A 23,924-nucleotide genomic window follows, 5' to 3' on the forward strand; every position below is an offset into this window, starting at 1 on the left:
AATGAAGACGTGTTTATTCCCGCAGGCTGTCCGAGTGGGTACTATGGGAAGGACTGTGCTAAGCTGTGCTCCTGTGGGGAAGGAGGCCGGTGCCACTCAGTAACTGGGAGGTGCATCTGTGCCCCTGGTAGGATGGGACAGTCCTGCCATCAAGGTAACATTAAACTGATGTCTTGGCTTGTTTATTTTGATTAGCTATGACACATAGTGTTTATGATATCACTCAACATTTTAAAGTTTACTTGGTGCATGTTATGGGAGTGTGAATAATTTGATCAAAATCTAATACATATGCAATGTATTTACAGTAGGTAAGATGTGCAGTAGTGATACTTCGTATAAATCACATGTTTAATCGTGATATGATATATTGATTCTTTGGACAACTATACGATATTTGTTAATGTCACAAAGTCCGCCACGATACGATTTCGATTTGATTCAATTCAAGGGCCTACGATCAATATGAGATGATATCATATGCCCATTTAACACAATCAGTTACATTTATATCAACTCACAAAATATGATTTGACAATTTTATTACTGGGCTCTGTAGGAAGGAGGTGTGCTCGGTCGGAAATGGTGATACAGGCGTACCATGGGAGTTTCAAAATAAAAGTGTATCTTAAAGATGACGATACGTGTCAATGTCTTCACTTTGCATCAATAATATGGGATCGTTGCTCGATGATCGATGTATCGTTACACCCCTAGTAAAGATGGGTATTAGCAAATGAGTCAAAAAGTAAAACAAAAACACTATTAACAATAAATGCAAAGTATTCACCTTGGTATTATGGATTTTATGACTGTTTAAGACTGCAATTGTTTTGAGGCAATAAGAAATCACTATCTACTAAATTACCAGAGGCAAAACTTTGAGTTAAACGTATCACAGATATCAAACATGGTTTTATCTTTTATCCCTCCCTTGAGTACACAAAGAGTCACCACTGAGATTGACATGCATCAGTGGGAACCACTGGCTCTAATGAGTTCTTCAGAAATAGGAGGCCTAACTGGAAAGTGAGAAAGAGCCACTGAAATAAGGGGTCATTTTTCAACATTTTCCCTGTATATTTAAGTAACAAATTCTCCATTTCCTCCGTGTGAGGCCTCTGATGATCACAGGGCTGTTTTCTCGGGAAACAGAGGCAGAGTTAGGCTTTCTTAATCGCTCCTTTTATCAGCAATTCAGCAGGATTGCGAGCGGGGATTTCCATCACTGCCTGCGCTAAATGCTCTCCTCTTTAGCCTCCTGCATGTTCTTGGACATACCACCTCTTAAGTTCCTCTTGTTGAATGTTTACAGAAACCTATAAGTAGCTCGTTCTCCGTGTTCCGTGTCGCTGGATTTGGCAAGGAAGCAAATAAATAAACAGGAAAATCAAAGACAGCTTGCTTATTGTTTTCTCAATCTAAATTACCCAGAGAAACATGATTATTCTTTTATATCAGTGCCAAATTAGGCTACTTTGCCATCTCTTTAATGAACTGTTGCTTAAATAAACATGAATGTGGTTAGTGCAATCTCGTATATGTGCGTGTGTGTGTGTGAAAGAGACAGAAGACTAGTGTGGTGTCTGTGTGTTAGACCCGTTGGTGTGATAGCGGTGTACATATGGACCTGTAGGTCTTGTCTTGTCCTGATATTCTCTGTATGTTTCTTTAGCGTGTCCTAGGGGACGCTACGGCCTGCAGTGCAGAAACACATGCAGCTGTCAGAACAGGGGTCTGTGTGACCCCGTTGACGGGTCTTGCAAGTGTGGACTAGGCTGGACCGGACCCGGCTGTGACACTGGTACAATTTAACAGGCAATAGACACAACAGAAAATAATCTGAACTCAACAAAACCGTAATTTGTTCATGGGAGATTGACAACAAAACTGGTAGAGAAAACTCACAGAAAACCCTTCAGTGACTACGTCTACAGCCAGCTCTATGCGTTGTACACAAACCAACTAGCAGACAGTTTGCAGAGATGCATGCCCAAAAGAAAAGCCTGCATTTCAGGTTGGAAGGAGAAACACATCTACTTTTAAACATTATTAAAGACTTGGATATCAATATGTTTTTGGATATGCACAAATATCGCAACCTTTAAAGAAGGTGGTTGAAGGAATGAGTGTGTCCGCCGCCAGTTACGTTAATCGGAGTATGCACGGCTGCATGTAAACAGGAATATTAGTGGATATTCATTTTAATTAGCCATATAAACAGCTTAGCAGAAATATCGTCTTTTTAATAATAAGGGTAAAAAATGGAATATTTTGTGCATGTAAATTTAGTCATAATCCACTTAAATTTTTTTTAAACTCAAAACTTACACCCCCTCCCATTTTTCTTCTCTTTTATGTTATATCTATAATCTAATTTTTTTTTTTTATAGCTGGTAATAATAGGCAATCAGCCAATATGACTCTCCGTTATAGTAGTTTGTGTTATTGATCGTATGTCAGCTTTATTAAAAGTTTCAATTTATGGACTATATTCACAATATATTCTTATACAATTTCTGCTGAAATATGTTTATTGTAATCACATTTTCTTCATAAATTTACAGCTAAGTTTTAATTGAAAATATTTAACTTAGGTTGTGTATGTGTGTGTGTGTGTGTGTGTGTGTGTGTATGTGTGTGTGTGTGTGTGCAGCCTGTTCACAGGGAAGATATGGGCTTGATTGCGCACAAGACTGTCCATGCCTCAACAATGGGACCTGCGACCGTTTTACTGGCACCTGCAGCTGTACTGCTGGATACTATGGCCACGCCTGTCAACACAGTATGCAAACACTCACCTACAATACAAAAAGAAACTTGGTGATAAGGTTACCAGTTGCTTCACTGACACTTCTGTAAAAGTTGTCCTAGTGAAATGTGTGTCTGTGACTTGAATAATACAACATGACCATTTTTAACCATGCGCTGTAACAAAGTAACCTAATTTCCCTGTCTTGTCTCTCTCTCAGGATGCCCATCTGGGTTCTTTGGAGTGAATTGCGCTCATATGTGTGACTGTAAAGTGGGGCTGACATGTGACCATGTGACAGGCCAATGTGTGTGTCCACCAGGCTACTATGGACCACAATGCCAAAGATGTGAGTATATATATGACTATCAAATGGGTAAAAACTACATGTTAAAAGGGGACATGTCATGAAAAACTCACTTTTTCAGTGCTGGTGCACAAACTGTAAAATGATAGTGCTTGTGCACATACATTTGGGTATCTGGAGGGCCTACAAACTGGGAAATAAGACGACCCAGTCTTTTTTGTGGGCTGCCTAGATAAGAAAACAGGTGATTCAACAAGCCATTCAGATTTGGCTCCCCTTCCTATATGACATGCAGGCTCATTAGAATAAATCGCCCACGGTGGCAAACTACTTTTGCAAAGGTGCACCATATTTTTCTCGCAAGCCAATCAGAGCAGACTGGGCTTTTTCGGGAGGAGGGCTTAAAGAGACAGGCTAAAAGTTGTGTTCTTCAAAAAAGACCAACCTCAACACCGGATCCAGACATCACAGTCTCTGGAAAAAAATACAGATTGTGTCTGAGTTTAAATACCATGGCACCACTGTTGACTGAAATCTATCTCTCACGTCACACGTAAAAAAAAAAAGAAATGTTAAGATTCAATCTAGCCAATTTCAAATTCATAAGAAACTTCATGCATGTCACTAATGCAGCCAAAATGTTCCCGAACACAATGATCCTCCCACACATCACATACCGTCTGACAAGTTGGGGACACGTCAATAAAACCAAACTAAAGCTGACAGAACCTCTTTACAAACAAACTAACAATAAAAACTCTTGACAAGAAGCCACAAGGATACCATCATTGGAATATTTTGAAAAAGCACAACCTGCTAAGCTGGGAAAACATGGTTAAATACAGTAGACGGTGTCTCTACACAATATGGCTCCTCAACCACTCCGTACTTACATCACATTAAAAACCAGGCCAAACGACTGGTGCAACAACTAGAGGAGATTGTCTCACTCCCGGAAGACAAAGTAGCTTTGGCCAATCTGCTTTCTCTGTCAGAGCCTCCCAGGATTGGAACATCTTACCACAACACATAAGAAACTGTTCCAATTACCATTCCTTCCTTTATCCTTCTCCACAACATTAAGAGCCTGGTTTACTATAAATCAAACGTATATGAACACCAGAACAATGAGGTGTTGTTGTCTTACTTGTCATTATTAGGATTATGATGACAGATGCAAATTAGCCCATCTGACTAACTCATATTTTCATAAAAGTCATTAATATGCACTGTCCCTGTCAAATAAAGTAATAAACTAAACTGTGTTTCAAACAGAGAACATTAAAGCATGTAAATATGTTCTAGTAGAAACACAAAATACATTTATGAACCTGAAAATGAGCATGATATGTCCCCTTTAACATTTTCAGTGGGCTGCCAGAATGGCAAGAAGTGTCAAAAATCATTATATATAATGTAAAGTTAGTCCCCTTTTAAGAGAATAGATATCTTATCTTTCAAGTATACTTTATAGGCTTTTGAGATACTTACAGTTAAGCCCAGCACCACGGAGACAAAAACACTATTCAGCACACATTCTCACAAGTTTGTGCGCATTAATAAACAACCACCTGGATGCCCAGCTGCAATAAGACATGGGCAGATATGAGCATACATGAATAAGCGATTTCCCCCCCAAAAAATGAGTGTGTTCTCTCAGGCAGACAGACAGGCTAGTAGGTAGGTGGGCAGGCAGGCAACCTGGTTATTTGATGAGAGACAGGTGTTTCCCGACTGCTTAATGCATTCCTGTTACATCCTTGTGCCCTCCTGCCTGCTCGCGGGGCTCTCCGCCGCAGTGTGAGCGCCTAAATGGCCACTTCAGTCCCAGCAGGAGATACTATGACTGAGCATTGCAGAGCAGCTGTAAGGCAGCCACAGGCTCCAGAGACAGAGCTGGCTCTTATCTCTGAGTGTGTGTGTGTGTCTGAGTGAGCACTACATGCACTTGTGCATGTGAGTGGATCTGTTTTCTTAACTATATGCACTTGCATGTCTGTTTGGTTTCTAAAGGTCTAAATTTAACTTTGCCAACGTCGTCTAGTTTGTTAATTTATCCTTTATGTGACAAGAAGATCAACAGAATGCTAGTTGCTTATATTACAGTTAATTCTTATATTTTGTATGTGCACAGGAATTAAGATTAACTATCAAAACACAAAAGTAACATTTTAGTGCACGGCCCTTTTTGTATCTACAACAGTAAGTTTACCAATGAGCCAGTAGTCCATCCTTCTTATAGTATGTAGGAAAGAGGGCTATATAATTCATGAAGACAGTGAAAGTGTTCATAAATACAGTAATACAACCATACATTTGTTTTCAGCGTGTGAATCTGGCAGGTTTGGATTGAGCTGTGGACAGTCGTGTGACTGTGCTGGCGAGGCCCCATGTGACCCATCGACCGGGAGGTGCCTCTGTCCCCCAGGAAGGACAGGACAGAGATGTGAAAAAGGTAGATGTCTGCCCTGAAGGAACCACACTTTTATGACTAGCACGACTAACAGAAATGAAAAATAGATGTTCAAATTTAATGAGCAGAAATTCAGAAAACACCCCTTTAGCCACGTGTGTGTCATAGAGATGAAACGGCATGACAATGTCATATCACGATTATCAGTATTAACGTGATATTGTTTAAATGTGCTGAAAATGTTTAGAGTGTACGGATATACACAGTTACGTTATTATTATTATTAGCATTATTAGTAGTAGACGCACATACTATCTTCTGTGTTGCACTTCAGTAATTGCAAACAGCCCAACAACTGACATAAATACAGAGGAGTCTTGTATAGGAGTCAACCCACGTTGCAGAATAGCTGGTCCACCTTAAAGGGATCGTTTGGGTATTTTGAAGTGGGGTTGTATGAGGTACTTATCCATAGTCAGTGTATTACCTACAGTAGATGGCGGTCGGCACGCGACCAGCTTGGAGAAGCAGACAGGAGATACCGCATGGATACTAATCGTTCGAGAATTTCACCGTGGTTTATCGTGAAACCGGTAACCGTCCCTAGTGTATCAGGCACACTCTTTCCTTTTCTAAAACTCTCCCTTACTTCCACTCTGTCTTTTCTGTCTCAGACTGCGGTGGAGACCGTTACGGCCCTGACTGCTCCCTGCCGTGTCAGTGCTCCCAGAGGGCCCGCTGTGATGGGCTGAGTGGCCGATGCCTGTGTCCGCACACCTGGTTGGGCCCCACCTGTAGTGAAGGTAAACCTAAGCTCCCATTGCCAAACATACACACACACACACACGACTTGAGTTGTCAAGCTAAAGCAAAACGGACACACACACACACACAAGGTCACAGGCTGTAAAGCTGAACCAGCTTTAGTGAAATACTGTGTCATGAAGTGCGAGAGGCTGAGCCTCATCACTCTGTGTGTCACCCTGTCTCCCTCAATAGCTGCTCCTGTCTCCTGACAGTTATTTTAATCTGCACCCAGCATGGAGCCGGGCTCGGGGCTGTCTTCGTTTTACCTCCTCAAAGCCAAGCACACGGGAGACTACGTACCAGTTACTTCTCCTCCAAAAAGCCCAGAACATTTGCTTTTGATTTTCAAATAGTGCTGATGTCTTCTTGCTTTTTTTTCTCCCCCCCCCTTTTCAGCACTGCTACACCAAACACCGGGACCGTTGAACTTTTCTGTGTCCCAAAGAAAGAGAAGGGCAGGCAGCAAAACCACATAACCCAAGCAGAGGTGCAAGCTCCTGACTGACTGGACGTTCAAACACGGGGCTTGGCTCTGTGAAGCATTACTCAGATCATCTTGGTAAAGGTGATGTTAGTAATATTATGTTTTTGTGAAACTGGTACTCAGCTGTCAGAAACTGGCACTCCATCACCGAGCCTGGAGCTCGAGGTAATCATCACCCAGTGGACCTGGCATGTGAGGGGCCCTCAAAGGACCATAAACTCTAAACCCACACCAGACTGTCCAAAGATTTAAAGACCAGGGTCACACAGACTTCTTAGCAATACACACGAATACCTGCATCACATTTGGGACTATTGCTGATGGAGAGCGGTTCATTTGTTTTCCAGTTTTTCATTTAATGAGCTGTTACGGTTTCTTTCTTAAGGGCATTTGGACAAGACACGACTGAATCTGATACTCTCTTGACACTGGAGAGCATTTACAACCGATATTTAGTTTGGGTTCACAAAAAACTTGACGGTCAGCATAACAGAACACCAAGCATATTTCTGGTGAAAATTAAATGCCTCCAAAACAGATTTAAAACATATGGGTAACTTATTTACTTGTTCTGAAAAATAAAGAAACACCAATATCCACACATACAGAGATTGCAGGCAGGTGAGCTACAAATATATGGTCCAATAGAAGAACCATAAATGTTGGAAACAGGGATGTTTCATAATAAAATTGACTTCCAGACATATTTTAAGATGTAAAAACATACTCAACTTTAGAGCTATTTTGATAATTGATTCTAAGAAAAATACATTCTCCGATTCCAGCGTCTTAAATGTGATTATTTTCTGGTTTCTTTACTCTATAACCATAAACTGAATATCTTTGAGACATTTGAGGACATCATCTTGGGCTTTGAGAAACACTGATCGACAGTTTTCACCATTTTCTGACATTTTATAGAACAAACAACTAATCCATTAAATCGATAAAATAATCAACAGATTAATCGATAATGAAAATAATCGTTAGTTGCAGCCCTAATGGATAACTTATTTACTTATTCTGAAAAATAAAACACCAAGATCCACGCATACAGGGACTGCAGGCAGGTGAGCAACAAATATATGGTCCAATAGAAGAGCCATAAATGTTGAAGCAGGGGAAGTTTCATAATAGAAATGACCTCCAGACATATTTCAAGATATAAAAACATAGATCATTTATATCTGATGTGGTTTTTCCACTATAAATTCAAGTACCTTATTAAATTATATCCTACTGCTTTTCAAGAAATCCAGAATCTATCAATATGGAAAGCACATTATGTAATCCACTTCCATCATAGCGACCCACAAAACACTGAAATGGCTCTCTGTCATAGACAGAGGGAATTGTATTACCTACATATGTATTATATGTGTTTATTCCTGTACTTCTAAATTGTTTCTAAAATATTATGTTTTGATTTCACATTATTTGCAAAAAGAAAGTAACTCAGATCATTGGTTTGCTGGTTTACAGATTATTCTAAAATGATTTTTTTATTGCTATGGGACTCTTTCACAAGAATAGACTCACCTTAACTTATTTTATTGTCCATACACCTTTTACAAAAGTCTACGAAGATATCGTCTATCCATAAGATATTTTAACATGCCAATCTGAATGAACAAGCTTCAGCATTAAAAACACTCTGTTCATTAACGTTGATCACGGGTTTTCTTATTGCAGTGCGGCGTGCTGGTCGCGAAATACTGCAGGCAAAACTTGCATGCGTTGCACTTCTTTCAGATCTGTGTTTATTGAGTCAGCAGCTGATACAGAGTTTGGGAGTCTTATAGACTGATAGAATGATCAAATTGATGTTAATACTTTTTCCTGCAGGACCTGTACACATTTCTATGATTGCACAATATTAGAAACCTTTTTTTTTTTTTTTTTTTACATCAAGTCCCACATCACTACTGCTATCCTTAAACATACATGTGCATTTGATTTAAATGAGGGTGTTTATTTTTTTGCAAAAGTATTATATCTCAGGTCAGTGTCAGTTATAGCAGTCATAACCTACTGTGCTCAATTCCTGGCATACCTATGTCAGCGGTGTTACATTGATACATTTTGTTTGTGTAAAATTGATAAAATGTTTACTGTCATCATTTCCATGGTCTTTTTATTTCGTCCATGTGTCATCTATTTGATTAAAACAAAGAAAGAGAGCAACGAACCGAATAAATAACAACAAAAAACATCCGTGGACACCTGCTTTTAAACGTGTATTTTAGCATTGTGTGCTTTGAATGCAGCGTTGCATGGTATTGATTGCAGAAGGAAGGGGGAGAGAGGTTCCAGCTGTCATAGAGACCTATGGGACCCCGTGCCTGTGGATATGTCAGCGAGCGTTTTTGTGCAAGGCTACTACCAGGCATCTCTCATCAGCCAGAGAAGGGTCAAGCATTAAGGCCAGGCCTGCCTCCCTGACAGTAGTCTAAAGTGGGTGGGGGTGAGAGAGGCACCTGAGCAGGGTACACTGGTGGTGTAAGGTGTGTGTGTGTGTGGGGGGGGGGGTGTCAGTGTCAGAGAGAGAGAGTGTGCTCCCCCCGAGGCATTTTTCAAGTGCGCTGGAGCATATTCTCCTCTATCGGCCAAAGGGCTGGCAGAGGCAGGCAGGTGCCTGGACCAAACATGCACCCCATATCCAGCATCCCCGGTGTGAGTGATGGAGGATGGAGCCCTCCACACCCACTCTCCGGTGTGGCTGATGGATGGGGGGCCGCTCCCGCTCGCCCCGTGTTGTGACAAGCAGCAGATGTTCTCCAATAATGTTTATCGGCCAGGCCTTCATCTTCGGATGACACACACCTGTTTCCAGTCAAACAGGCCCAGAGAGGCCATCCATCCACTAAGCCCTGGGTGGCCACTGCACCGCTGGATCAGCCTCCAACAGAGGCAGAACAAGTATTACAATATTGTAGTATTGTAATATTGTAAAAGTTAAATGTAAGTCAGTTTAAATGTACTCTGAGTAAACGTTACATTTTAAAAAAGGGGTGTGTGTGATGATATACACCTTTTCAAACTTGACAACAGAAACATTATAAGTGGGCCTCTTTGTATTTCCTGTTGCAATGCTTGTTAACGCAGTGGCTGACAGGAAGTAAATGTGGACCAAAGCTGTTGAAAAGGTCTAAATGATACTAGTGTTGGATTAAAGAACATAGGTTACAAAATAGATATGCTAATTTACAACAACACACAAACTCTGCAATCTCTGCATACAACTGATTATCAATTAAATAAACATACAACTGCCTTCATCAGTGTAGCCTCACAAGAATACAATCCAGAAAAGACTCAGACAACTAAACAAAAATGATCAACAACACAACACTCCTGAAACTTCTTTTAGAATCAACAGTAGAATAAAAACAATCACCAAAGCAGACAATGCAAACAACAAAGATTATACACACAATATAAACTTCACGCCGGCTGCAGAAAGTGGTTGTTGACGTCATCTGGAGAGTCCAGTCAGGATGTTGTTGGTACTCACCTGTTTAAATGGCACCACCATGAAATCCTCCACTTCCGGTTCAGCTTCTCCACTCGTTCGTTCTAGTGATGGGCATTACGGCTCTTTTTAGTGATCCAGATCATTTGGCTCAGCTCACCAAGAAGAGCCTCCCAAACGGCTCTTTTTTTTACCACTTCTGCCTTTTTATAATTCAGCCAAATTTAGCGCCGTTTTGACCTATGATTAGTATGTGTGCACATATATCACTTAAATTATTCAATTCATTTATACCAAACCTTATAATTTCCAGAATATCATAATTTTACATGTTGCTTCGTTTCCGCGCACCACACTCCTCTCTCTTTCTCTCTTTCTCTCCCTCCTGCTCTGTACCTGTAGATCGTCATCGCGCCGCGCCGGAGTGCCCTATCATTCTGCCTTGAATTAATTAAAAAAAACAAAAAAAAAAAAAAACGGCTCTCGGACGGTTCACTTAAAAGAGCTGGCTCTCGTGACCGACACATCACTAGAAAATTGCACTCTTGGTCAATGTGATTGCTCTTACATTTTTCCAATGAAATCGAATCGTAAAATTGACCTGTTTTATGCATTATAACTGATTTTTTTTTTATCGCATACTAACTGGATATTGTGTTCATTTACTTGTATTGTTTGTATTTATTGTATCTATATAGGGCTGTCAATGGATTAAAATATTGAATTGCAATTAATTGCAAGATTGTCAATGATTAATCAGGATTCATCGCATATTAATCACAGATTTTTTTATCTGTCCAAAAGGTACCTTAAAGGGAGATTTGTCAAGTATTTAATCCTCTTATCAACATGGGAGTGGGCAAATATGCTTGCTTTATGCAAATGTATGTATGTATTTATTATTGGAAATCAATTAACAACACAAAACACTGACAAATATTGTCCAGAAACCCTCACAGGTACTGCATTTAGCATTGAAAATATGCTCAAATCATAACATGGCAAACTCAAGCGCAACAGTCAACAACAGCTGTCAGTGTGTCAGTGTGCTGACTTGAATATGACTTGCCCCAAAGTGCATGTGATTATCATAAAGTGGGCCTGTCTGTAGAGGGGAGACTCGTGGGTACCCATAGAACCCATTTTCATTCACATATCTTGAGGTCAGAGGTCAAAGGAACCCTTTGAAAATGGCCATGTCAGTTTTTCAAAATTTAGCGCAAGTTTGAAGCGTTATTTAGCCTCCTTCACGACAAGCTAGTTTGACATGGTTGGTACCAAAAAAGTACAAGTAGTGCCTACACACAAAAAAGACTTTGTTACAGTAACAACAATAAATGTAATCCGTTACTTCCACTCCTGCCCTCCACATATAGCCTAACGCTGGGTGCCACAAATGAAGAGCTGGCAACGCCAAAAGATATGATAAGATCAAGTAGTAGCTCTAGTGCCAACCCTTGTGCATGCACACTGCACGGTCGCTCCATACTTATACAGTTGGCTAGTAGGCTACTAATACTACATAGATAGTGTGTAGCAGGGGTTTTCTTTTTTTGATGTAAGATGGTCATAGGAAAAGGAGCTGATTCAGACATCATTTTGGTTTACTTAAAATGAGCTCACCACTTTGAAAGCCACTTTTGTTTTATTACAAGCACATGAACAAAGATGTTCTTTGTGCTAAAAAGCTGATGCTGGCTCATCAGGAGTGCTGGAGAGAGGGAGAAGGGTGCAGGAAACTGCAGATGAAATAGCCCGTAAAAGGTAAGATCGCATCATGGGTACTTTTTCGCTGCAATTAAGCATAAGCCCACTCTTTACAGAAGAGATTCTATCACTTAAATGCCACATAGCTTCAAGTCCCAGAGATCATTTCTGCCCCTCTGCGTTGAACGAGATCTCCCAGAAGGCCACAGTGTTTTGAACTCCAGCTGACAAAGCTGTCGGCTCAGATAAAAGAACGAGGGGGGAAATCATTTCAGCACGTCCTGCACCATTTGTTAGGTTGTTGCCTGGAAAAATAAATGTTAAATGTCAAGGCTGCAAAAAGATAAGTATCAAGAAACTCTCCCACACTCTGAATCTGTGCGGCGTAAAGAGGGCATCTTTGGTTTAGACGTGTCAGCATGTAGTGTACTTTGGCAGAAATGAGCACACAACGTGTTCAACCTAGGACCTTTATACAGAATATAGTTATTTAATAGGTGAAATGTTAAAAAGTTGAACTAGATGGGTGTACATTAGTATATTCACCACTGGATGGCGCTCAATATGGAAAAAAGCATGGAGCCACTGATCTAAATCAAGTGAATGCACATATATAATATATGGCTAATAATATGGCTCATCATGGTATAATATAATGAACATAATAAAGTTTATGGCTGATACTGAAGCATACATTTTATGTTCAATTGCTCCAGCAGTACCAACACCCTAATCTTACTGTACCCACTCCTTTAGCTGAAGGCCCTGATGAGCCACTTTCTAATCTACTCCATGAGCTACAGAATGAGATGATTTCAATAACAGGCTCCAAGTGGTTCTGCCACCACGCCTGTCCTGATTAGACTCGTCATATTAAAACCATGTGCAATGACTGCTCCGCTCCGCTCTGTCCTGGTCTGGGATCTGTGCTGAGTGTCCATCAATAACACTAATGACCCATAGCCTCCAGGGAGAAAAACAAACAGTGTAATGAAACCACAACCTTAAGCTCTGCTGCTTTCTAAGCAGAGCGAGAGGGGCAGGAGTTGGAGAGAAGACAAGAAGATAAGCACAGAAGAAGAAGAAGAAGATGACTGGCCTGCAATCATCTGCTCTGCACGCAGACACAGACAGAGGAGGTGCTACCATTATTGTAAACACAACAAAACACTTGATGTGATGATTTGTGGAGTCTCCCCCACCCAAACACACTTCCCACTTGTGCCAACGCCATACCATCCCCTTCTACCCTCCCACACCCGTCCGTGATGCCTCCCTCTCTCTCTCCGAAAATGTTTCCCCTGGCGTCTGAGTCAGCACGGATGCCAAGTCAATCAGTGTGAGAGCTGCCAGCTGTGATGGCCTCTCTCTCTGGGGGTGTGATGTATGTTCCAGCGAGGGGGCAGTTTACATGCCACACAGGGTTGGCGGCATGGACGGGTGGCAGAAGAGAGGAAGGGGTGAGGAGAGGAAAGAAGGAGGGGAGGAAAGGAAAAGGAGGAGGACGGTGGCTGAACAGGAGCTGTAATGAGGCCTGATGGATTCTGAGGGTGTGCCAGCTGCCCCATTAGCTGAGTGGCTCCAAGCCCCACCAAGCGTTGCCCACAGTGTGCCCACCCGTCCACACACACACACACACACACACTGTGGGGACCAAGCAGCTTGGGGATCCAGCCCCCTTTGACACACACACACACACTTTTAACTAAAACAGATTGCACTGACTAATGCACACTCTTCTGTCTGACTTCCTTAGCTCTTTAAACACACACTTACACACACACACTCATCCAGGGCCTTGCCAGCTACACTTCAATACACACTGAGCCCTTTGTGAGAAGCCGTGGGTTAATGACGGCAATAACTCGTCTTCAACGTGTTGATTAAGTGCGAGAGGATACATGGATGACATTGGCATGTGCTAATCAACGCTGATCAAACCAGCGCGCGCAACAACAGTCAAATGTAGAGCTGCCAAACTCACCCGGGTGCCCTCCTCGCTACCACTCCACTGCCCACACACAATGGCATTATACACACACACACACACACACTGCTGTCTATTCATAATATTTTGGTGTTCTTTCAAGAGTTAGTGCCTTTGGACCTTTTGTCCGGGGGACTTTCTTTATGTAGGTGATGTAATTACATGGGCGATTTGATTTGCAGTAGGGGCGTGGCCGCCGAGGGGTGGTGATAGTTAGTTCCTTGATGTAGTCAAGGTGGATTTCCTGGTTGTTGAACGCTTGTTGAACTTCTAGAGAGTTTTATTGCACCTGCAGAATGATGAGTTGTTGAGGGGAAAAGGTGAGAAGCATCTCTGTATTTGTTCCACTTATTTAAAATGGAGCAAAGATCATCTAAATTAAAAGTTTATGCTAAAACGCTGTTCCTTTATCTGGTTTCTCGTTAGCAGAAATGACATCAATATTATGAAGCACAGACATACACTACAACAATAGTAGTTAAAGCCGCTATAGACAATATTTCTCATGATAGCCATGGATTAATTGACTACAATGTGAAAGAGGTGGCTTGTAGTGTACAGTAGGTTTTGCGGCTGGAAACCACTCTTCATTGAAAAAGCTCTAAAAAAAACACTGTACACTACTGACAGGCAAAGCAGCTCTTTTCAGTGGACTGAATCACTAGAATCAGTTCAGTAAAAATATTCATTCAAAATATTTGTTCACTCAACACAACTGAACGTTCAGTTCAGCTCGCTGAACTGAGAACAGAGAATCTAGTTGAATAAAGACCATTTGCAAATAAAAGGTGTATGCAACTAAATGTCAGTTTATTAAATATTTTCTATTATGTTTTCAGTAGAAAATTAAATTTACATTTTTAATACACACCTATATTTCCCATATTCGTTTCTATGTGCAAATCATTATTTTCCTCAATAGGCCTCAAGTGAAAAACAAAGAAACAATATCTATTCAAAAAGCCTCCATTACACAGAAAAACAGAACTATCTGTCTGTCATATTTGCAACCCTACCCGAATCAACTGTGTATTTGCTGTCTTGAACACGACACAAGTCATTCCTCCTGAGAACAAACTACTTGACTCACTCACTCAGTGAGTCCCTGACTGCATGTTCGCTCACAAGCTGAGAGCTCAACTGAACTGAGGAATGAACTAATCGTTCCAGGAAGTGATTCAGTTCAGTTTGTTCACCCAGAAGATCTGTTCTTTTGAACGAATCGTTCGTGAGTGACCCATCACTACTGTACGCTTCCTGCTCAGCACTGCAGACAGACAAAGTCAATGAGTAGCCGGTGAACATGGTGGAGCATTTAGTAGATAAGAAGCCATATATTTCCAGGAGTTCAAACAAAGAACAGTGAATGAAACACCAGGCAGAAACAGGACTCCAAATACTAATGTTGTTCTGCTGGATGTGTAAATAGACAACTGTTTGCTAACAAGTTCATCATATCAACTTAAAAGTATGTCATATATATATATTCCGGCTGTCCTCAAGTGGCTAAAAATATCAGTAACTGCATATTTAAGGACGTACTGTAGATCCTGGATCAGCAGACACAAAGTGATGCTGTTGCGTGACTACTGACAGCTTCACATAATCATATTAATTAATCAAATAAAAAATAATACAGGTGGCAAAACTCATACTCGGACCATTATCACTGCCACTCCATTATGGCCGCGGCCTTCGCCATCACTACCATCGCTGCAGCTGACCTCATCAAAGCTGGACGACCCGTGCTGACCTCATCAACACTGCGTGACCCCCTGTGACCTCATCAAAGCTGGACGCCCCACGGAGCCCTGAGGGCTGACGACAGGCCCTAAGAAAACACCCCATCCATTAGGGTGCCAAGAGCACTGTAAATGTGGAGTGTCAGCGCCAGCCATCTTCACTGTCATGCCCAATTCTCCAACCCCCCACCCGAGCCACTCTCCGGACAATGGAGCCGCTGAACCTCCAGCCCTCCCAGCCACAATGTCCGCCCACGTTGGCTGGCAGCAGTGACCGAGGGGGGTGCCGGATGGGGAGGCCTGCTGCAGGATGGGACTCTTATTGAACGTTTGAGCGATGAGCCAGGTCATCACATCTACCCAACTCATCCATCATGCCCCACAAACGGACACAAATAAAGAGGACACATTCCTGCCTCCGCTCCCACTACCACATTCAAGCCCTCTCCAGCCTTTTCTCTCCTTCGCTCTCTCTATGCGAGCCAAAGCCTGGAGGAAAAAATAGAGGACCAGAGTTCAGGCTCTCCCTCGCTCTTGGAGGCCATGGGAGCGCCAGAAGAAAGCGCCAGGTGGTTTTCTGACTCATGTCTCTTAGTATAAATCTCGGTTTGGGCCAAAATGATGGGCAGCCAGAAGGACTGTATGGAGCGGGGAGGTGTGAGGGAGACGGGAGACAAAGGGTGAGTAAAATGTTTAAGTAGAAATAAAGAGAGAATGGAAGACATGTCAATCCACATTGTAGTCCTTTATTTCTTAGTTGTTCCTCCCACAGTATTGAATTGAAATGCATAACAGTTACATTGTAGAAAGCATTAAAACAAAGTACCTCAACTTGCTGATTACTTTTTAAAATCGATTATAAACAAAACAACGACATAAACAAACAAACAAAAACAAATCTGGTCCCTCAAAACGGGAGAATAAATGAAAGTAATCTGTTATTTATCATAAGTTTGGCACAAGGGATTAACATGAACCGAACGTCACACAAGCTTGCAGACAACCGTAGAAAATGTCAGATACAGATCTTACCAGACCAATCATGCGTTTATGGGAGAAATTATACCTGGCTTTTTTTTTTTTTATTATTCATTCTTTATAATGTTTTTCATTTTTTACAATTGAATCATTAAATTGTCATAGAAAAAAAACCTAAGTAATATCTATTCATCGACCGGTTTCATTAGAAGAATAAGGAGTGAATTGTATGTTTAATACTATCCGGCACTCAAATGTAATCTACAAACCCCATTGAACTCTGGGATAGGCCCGGCGAGGAATCTCCCCTTCACCTGGGCTAAGAGCAGTGCTATTCAGTAAACAAACTACAGTTTGCCAAGAAATAAATACAATTCTCAACATACAACAGCAAATAACAACAACAACACCAACAAAAACAAAAAAGGAAACAAAATCATGATTGTCTAAAAATGAAAGACACACGAGCATGGAGTAGCTAACGACTAGCATTCAGGCTATTTAGTGGTATTGTTGGCTGACTAGGATGGATTCAAGGGTTTGGAAAAAAGACATATGCCCTTTACAGAACAACAATTAACTTCAGCACTGGCTACTTATTTCAGTAAAAAAAAAAAAAAAAAGTGTTTTCTTCTCTTCCACTAAAAAGACAATCTATTTATATCCTTTCACAGATAGCGCAGGCGGGCAGGATGGAGTGCAGTTGGTAGACACTTGTGTACAGTGCTATGATTGTGCAGACACACGCAGCTATGAAAACGCAGATGGGAAACTGGCCTGATTTCAGTTTAAACAATTACTTTTTTAAAATTTGTTCTTCAATGACTTCAGTGATATTAAAGCGCCGCTAGCGCTGTCCTTACATGGAGCGGTTTTCATTTGAGGTTGCTCACCCCACCCTTCATTTTTTATCATCAAGTACATGTATTTATGAGAAACACCTGTGGATCTCTGGGGGTTAAAGGGAATTCTTGTAATATATTTTAAAGATACTTTTTGTCCAGGGCTTTACTTACACACAGTAAGGCTGTCTTAGAGACACAACCGAACTCGCCCTCTCAGCGTAAAATGTTCTCCATGTCTTCTATGTGCTGGGCAATAAATGCAGTATAGCAATGATACATCAGCACATCCATCTTCCATGTCCACCAGCTGCCTTTGCTGTGCAAAACATAGAAATTCAGCAGAATAAATACAGCTATTATTACTTATTATTATTTTCACCACATTGCTATCATCCTGGTTGGTGTTAATGTAAGAATTTTAAGGTCTCAGAGGGACATTTTCTCTCTATCTGTTGGAGGTTTTTTGGGGGGCTGGGTTCTGCGTGGACAGCAGTGACCCTGCTTTGTGTGTGAGGCGCTCCGCTCAGCAGTCAGATGGGCTGTGGTTCTGCTCAGCAGTCACTCTGTGGACGATCAGGGGCCACCGCACATAGCCCCCTGCAACGGGCTCCCAGTGCCATAGGTCAGGTTTTGTCAGGTTCGGGGGGTTGAAAGGTGAAAGGAAAGCGCAAAGGGGTGTGTCATCATACGTGGCTGAGGGACTGGATGGCACTGGATTCAGCAGCAGCCCGTGCCAGACTGTGCCACATGGTGGCCGGGGTGTGGGAGGCCGGGTGGAGAGAGTCCTTTTCAGCCAGAGACAACATCATGGCGTACGCCTGGGGGAGAGGGAGATGGATTACATTTAACTACCATGCTTCGATGCAAATATGTATGCGCATTGTGTAGGTTTCATCTGTTGTCTCTGGCCAAGGTGTTACAGAAGTCTTTCTAAAATACATCCGAACAAAAACATAAAACGGGACAAGCAGTTTAAAAGTTGGAAAGTTGGAAGTTGGTGACATTTATATATATATATATATATATATATATATAAATATATAAAACTACATTGCAGACAAGCAGGACATATAAATAGAAGCAGCAAAGAGAGTTTAATGCTGACATGTGCATGTATTAATCATCCATTGTTTTAACTGGGTACTGAAAGATCTATAGGTGTTTAGTAAAGTAATAGTAAAAGTAAAGAGTGAGCCATCTCACTTCCTTCTCATCTCTCTTGAGAGTTGCACATGCTCAGTACCGATCGGGCACTCGCGAGAAAACAGGGACAGGTAAAGACAAAGTTTATGAGTTGAAGTACAAGCGAGTATTTCAATTATTCTGGAAACAAAAGTTTAGTTGGGTGGCGTCATTTTTCAAGGACAATTAACTTTAGTCGTTATTTGTAGTGACTACTATCAATCAAAAAAGCTGCTAATAGGCTAAGTAGGCTCTTAACTGTGTCGCGTTCAAACAAATCCATACTTAAGTCCAGATGTGTTTTATGATGTTTATTAAACGAAAATACTTACAAGAAATAACTGTACTGAATAACTAAAGTAAGACCTGACACTCAACAGAAAATATCGGTGTCTAGTTCACCCTCTCTGTCTGAATCCCGCCGTACAAGTGAACAAGTAAATAAAGTGAAACCACACCCCTGTGTCAATCACGGGAAGTGATAGTAACCAAAAAGATAATAAAAAACACAGGCTAAATACACATTTTGGCTCCTACATTGTTGTTATTTGATAACCGCTAAAAATGAAACAATTTGCATAGGGGCAAGTAAATATTGACTTTGGGCAAGTCAGTTTCTGAAGTGAAGAAAAAAAAACATTAACGTTGAACCGGCAATGTTACGTTGACTGGCAATGTTTCTTTTACCTGAGACTTAGATTTCCTAAAGAGCGGCTGTTTGACTGCGTCAGTCAGAGAGGGGGAGCCAAACGATCCATCGTCCTCGTCTCCATCTCCGTCACTCAGCTCGCTCTCCTCCAACTTGCGCATGTCTGAAAAGTGACGAATATGATCCAAGGCTGAGTAGCCACTCTGCTCCTCCTCGTCCTTATACCTAGAGGTCATGCAGAAAATTAAAATAAGGCAATTCACAAGATGCTTATGACATCATTTACACAATGTAAAATGTTGTTTTAATCGTAGCGAGCTTACCTCCTAGGAGAGGTTTTGCAGTTGAGGTTTAAGTCGTTGCGTCCACTGAAGTCCATCTCGTCTTGTATTATGTCGTCGCTGAGGCTACCAGGAAGCACCTCGTCTTTCTGTTTCCCAGGGGTGTTGCTAGGCTCGTCCCCTTCTTCTTCATCGGCAACGAGCTCCTCCGCTTCCTCGTCTTCCAGGTCACGTGACCCCTGGCTGGCCATCAGCGGCTTCTCTTCTTCAAATTGACCGCCATTTAACCTGCAGACCAGGACCATCGATTAGATCAATACGACTTGATAAAGTAGTACATTTTAAGGAGGAATAAATGACAGTAACATCTCTTTTATTGGCTATACATTTTATAAAAACACTTCTTTTATGTTTAAGAAAGTAATCAAGAAGTAGGCACTGAAGTAAAAACTATATGTGGGTTTAGTACGTATGCCGGGTGCTGGCTTTTGTCCTTTGTTTTTCTTCACGTTCTTGTGAGAATCCTCTTTCTCTATATATACAAAAACAATGGAGCGTGAATCTGAGGCAGGACATGGCAGCTGGGATTGAGAGAGCCGGATTCCCGTTTGTCATCGAGGCTCTGGAGCCCCTTTGGGCACAGCAGCACTGGGCTGATCGTTGCAGCACTTAACTGGAGTGCTTCGCCTCTCCTCTTGTTTATTTTCTCTACTATCTCGTATTCATCTAATAGGCAAAATATTTAGCTGACAGCCCCATTTGGTGGGAGAGTTATGAGAGCGTTTGCCAACCGGCCCATTCCTCTATCCCCGCGGAGGGAGAGAGGGCGAGCTATCCAAACTGCCTGACTCTTAATCTGTCCCTCTGTCTCAGCGCCACAGGAAACCACCATTTGGTAAATCATCTGGAACCACATTTAGACTGATTCACTAATTACACTCTGAGACGTCTTTCGTCAGCTCTCAAAAATGCCATTTCTCGCACAAAGGACTCAGAGACGAGGACCGAGAACTGGACGCGGAGAGAGCAGATAGATAGGAAACAAAACACATCAAGCACATCACCACGTAATTATAGGATGCTTATAAACAGGATACCTGCGCTGGATAAAGGGATGCATTTGAGCGTGCAGTGACTTTAGAGAAAAGGGAGAGAGGGAATTACTGCAGATTACGTTTTAGCACATACAGTATCTACATCTCTTTTATCAGCAGCTGATAATATTGTGCTTTGGACAGCGCTCCCGCTGGGATGGAGAGTTTGAGGCCGACAAGGTGGTGTTCGTGCCGCGTTGGAGAGAGGAGGGACCAGCTCCAAAAGAGAGAGCTGGAGCTCCGTGATTAAGAAAACAGATTCGCTAATTACGCTTTCAAACGTGGTAATTTGCTGGGGATAAAGTATCTATCAGAAGTAGTCAGGAGCACAGCACTTTGAAAGGAAACACGGGCCGACCCTTTGACCCCACCCCCTCTACCCTCTTCCTGTAGGCAGACATGTTGGTTCCAGATGTGGCGGGCTATAACTACTGCACTCCCCCTCCCGCTCCTCTCCCCTGTCCCTCTGACGCTCCACCGACCCGGTCCTGCTCTCACAGGCCTTCTGCACAATCATACGCCAGTCTGCGAGATCTCTATCCGGACTCACAATCTGCCCTGCGATCGCACCGTCGTGAAAACAAACTTAGAGACCTGAGCAGACCTCTCAACTGCTATCTGACCCGATCGCAGCTCCAAGAATTTATTTGCATAATGCTCAGACGTAGCTGCCGATATCTGTTCGTACGTGTGGCCGAAAGGCAACTGATATAAGGAGCTGCTGCACGTTTCCAAAACCTGCCGTTATCTTAAATGTCATCACAGATGATTGCTCTCTACTCCAGACCTCTGAGCATGATGTCATCATTAACGAGGGCTGGCTGGGTGGTAGGAAAAATGCAAGGGGTTGTTAGCAGCTGACCCATTATTCAAACCCATTCAAGTCCTTCTTAAGTCCAACAATCTTAATGTAGGTACAATTAATGTGAGAGTTCACCATGCAGTAATGAGGGCCAGGCCTCATTTGTCCCCGCTGCTGCTGAGATGTGGTGGGTGAGAAGCCTGGATGATATTTGTCTATAAACATCTTGTTGTAGCTCTGTAGATGTAGAGCTGATAAAACTGTGCTTACCCTTCCTCTGAGGGGTCCGGTGATGTCTGGTTCTGGTTTGTGTTGCTGATGAAATTTCTTATTTCATTGAAATAAGAGTCTTCTTTGTCATCCAATATGGCGCTGCCACTGTCCAGTTCAGACCGTGGGGACGACATCGCAGTGCCTGCAGAAAGAAAAAACACATTCCAGTTCTGTCTCCAAAGATGTGTTTTGATATTTCAATATTATCAATATTAAAAATATGTTGTACCATGATGTCGCGAAACATTTTGAAATGATGGCTGTACGTAAAATGTAAATTGTGAGTGTTTTTTTTTTTACATTTTGAACAATAGAAATGGTCCACCTGTGCTTACATTGGTATTTTTGCTTATTATGATCTCATTTCTTGGAGTATCTTCAAATGCTTCATATACCTAAAATCTGTACAACCTAAGCTCATAAGTTATGTAAATGATTAAAAGTACTGAAATTGTGGCTTAAATTAAAAAAATACAAAAAGTTTTTTCATAAAATGTTACTTAATAAACACACAAAATATACTGATCCAAAAGGTTATTGGAACTATGCACATTTTTCAGTTTTTGAGATATACTCATTTTTATAAGCAGATCGAGTACAAAGGCGTTTTGATAGTTTTGATACGTTCTGCACGTAACGTAACGTAGCGTAACGTCACGTCACATCACGTCACGTCACGTCACGTCACGTCACGTCATCACGAGCGTACAATGTGATGATGCGAAAGACAGAAGCCTTGGCTTTCTGCTGCAAAAATAAGGAATGCTCTCGCTTCTATGATTTTTATTTTAGATTGATATAAACAGGATCATGCAAACAACGATCTACTGCAGCCCGTTTTTAACCTCCCTGTTTGTTTGTTTCCCTCAAAGTTCCCACAAGTAGCTTCAAATGTCTCTCTATGACAGTGTGAAATATTCTGTATCTGCTGGTCTCAATGCTTCAATGCAATTACAGTGGTGGACCCATTATATCATAGGGAAAATATGGTATAATATGGTATCTTTGGAAACTTTGAGATCTTGACTACAATCTAAAATTAAATGATATGAGTTTTGACAAAATGCTTTCTTAATGATTGACCTGCCAGAGTGTCTTTTAGGTGAAAGTGACAAATCTTACCATTTTAACTATGATGAAACAGCTTTTCTGCTTAACAGTTTCCAGTCTATTATCTTTGTGTTGTGGGATACAGTGTTTGATGATGCAAAGGGAACGCTTGGCAGATAATTCATTTAGCGTTTGATAGAGTGAACACGGTGTCTCATTAAGTGGAAACCTCCTCTGAGGACTGTTGCCCTCAGCTGCTGGCAAGGTGTCACCGCTTGTTCTGCTGATTCAGAGTCAGAGTGATGCAACCTATCAAACCCATAAGCTGTGCTGCTGATGAAAGCATTCAAAAAAATATTTTGTGCTGTTGCAGAGGCAGATGAAAGATTTATCTAATCTAATTTTTCAGCTTCTAAAATCATTTCAGTAAATTATGTTTTATAATATCCAGCAAAAGCATTGCTACTGTGTCACAAATCAGCAAAGCAGCTCTCAAAAAAGGCTTGAATCAGCTGAGAAAACTCATAAATGTATGAACTATTATCTTTCCACACACGTACAGTATGTTCAAGGCTTCTCACCTGACAGGTTGCCGTTCTCGTGCTTCTTGAGGTGGCGGTCCAGGTTGGTCTGCTGACCGAAGCAACGATCGCACAAGTGGCACTTGAAGGGCTTTTCCTTGTTGTGGATGTTGCGAATGTGACGTTGCAGGTTGGAGGAGATGCTGAAGGAACGGTCGCAGTATTTACACCTGCAGGGAAAAGTGGAGGCCTTTTCACTTAAAACAATTACGAAATGACAAAAACAGCAAAAAATACACAAGCTGCTAGTCATAAGTACAACTGTGGTGCATAATGAATCAGGAAGCGGCGGTTTGTTCTGTGGGAAACATAATGGAATACATAATGTGGGACACACATACACACAGGCATACAGACAGTCCCAGCAGTCCCACAGTCCCAGACATGATGGAGGAGCTTGTTTAAGGTGAAACAGCTCTGCCTCTTATCTCCAGCCAGCGCAATAAAATTGCATTCTTCCCTCACAAAATAAGCACGCAACAGATTTTGGTTGTAGCCCTGCAAAAATTACAGCCTCT

The 23,924-nt window shown here is 41.7% G+C and overlaps 2 protein-coding genes across 14 annotated transcripts in view; one reads left to right on the plus strand and one right to left on the minus strand.

Moving 5' to 3' along the window:
- megf6 (multiple EGF like domains 6) overlaps positions 1 to 7,673 on the plus strand; it is a 70,422-nt gene extending 62,749 nt beyond the window's left edge. Inside the window, exons 32-38 of the mRNA XM_037776306.1 lie at positions 26 to 154; positions 1,676 to 1,804; positions 2,657 to 2,785; positions 2,973 to 3,101; positions 5,386 to 5,514; positions 6,147 to 6,275; positions 6,676 to 7,673. Of these exons, the coding sequence (XP_037632234.1) occupies positions 26 to 154; positions 1,676 to 1,804; positions 2,657 to 2,785; positions 2,973 to 3,101; positions 5,386 to 5,514; positions 6,147 to 6,275; positions 6,676 to 6,755 (854 nt within the window). The 3' untranslated portion in view covers positions 6,756 to 7,673. The remainder of the gene's footprint in view (positions 1 to 25; positions 155 to 1,675; positions 1,805 to 2,656; positions 2,786 to 2,972; positions 3,102 to 5,385; positions 5,515 to 6,146; positions 6,276 to 6,675) is intronic.
- Positions 7,674 to 16,397: 8,724 nt separating this feature from the next.
- mecom (MDS1 and EVI1 complex locus) overlaps positions 16,398 to 23,924 on the minus strand; it is a 152,852-nt gene continuing 145,325 nt past the window's right edge. For all 13 annotated transcript variants that reach the window (XM_037776069.1, XM_037776065.1, XM_037776062.1 and 10 more), the window contains 5 exons: positions 23,407 to 23,576; positions 21,773 to 21,917; positions 19,649 to 19,894; positions 19,364 to 19,550; positions 16,398 to 18,312 (listed from right to left, as the gene is read on the minus strand). In XM_037776069.1, coding sequence (XP_037631997.1) covers positions 18,178 to 18,312; positions 19,364 to 19,550; positions 19,649 to 19,894; positions 21,773 to 21,917; positions 23,407 to 23,576 — 883 coding nt within the window. In that variant the 3' untranslated portion in view covers positions 16,398 to 18,177. The remainder of the gene's footprint in view (positions 18,313 to 19,363; positions 19,551 to 19,648; positions 19,895 to 21,772; positions 21,918 to 23,406; positions 23,577 to 23,924) is intronic.

Source organism: Sebastes umbrosus, chromosome 7 (genome assembly GCF_015220745.1).
Source record: "Sebastes umbrosus isolate fSebUmb1 chromosome 7, fSebUmb1.pri, whole genome shotgun sequence".
Classification (NCBI taxonomy): domain Eukaryota; kingdom Metazoa; phylum Chordata; class Actinopteri; order Perciformes; family Sebastidae; genus Sebastes; species Sebastes umbrosus.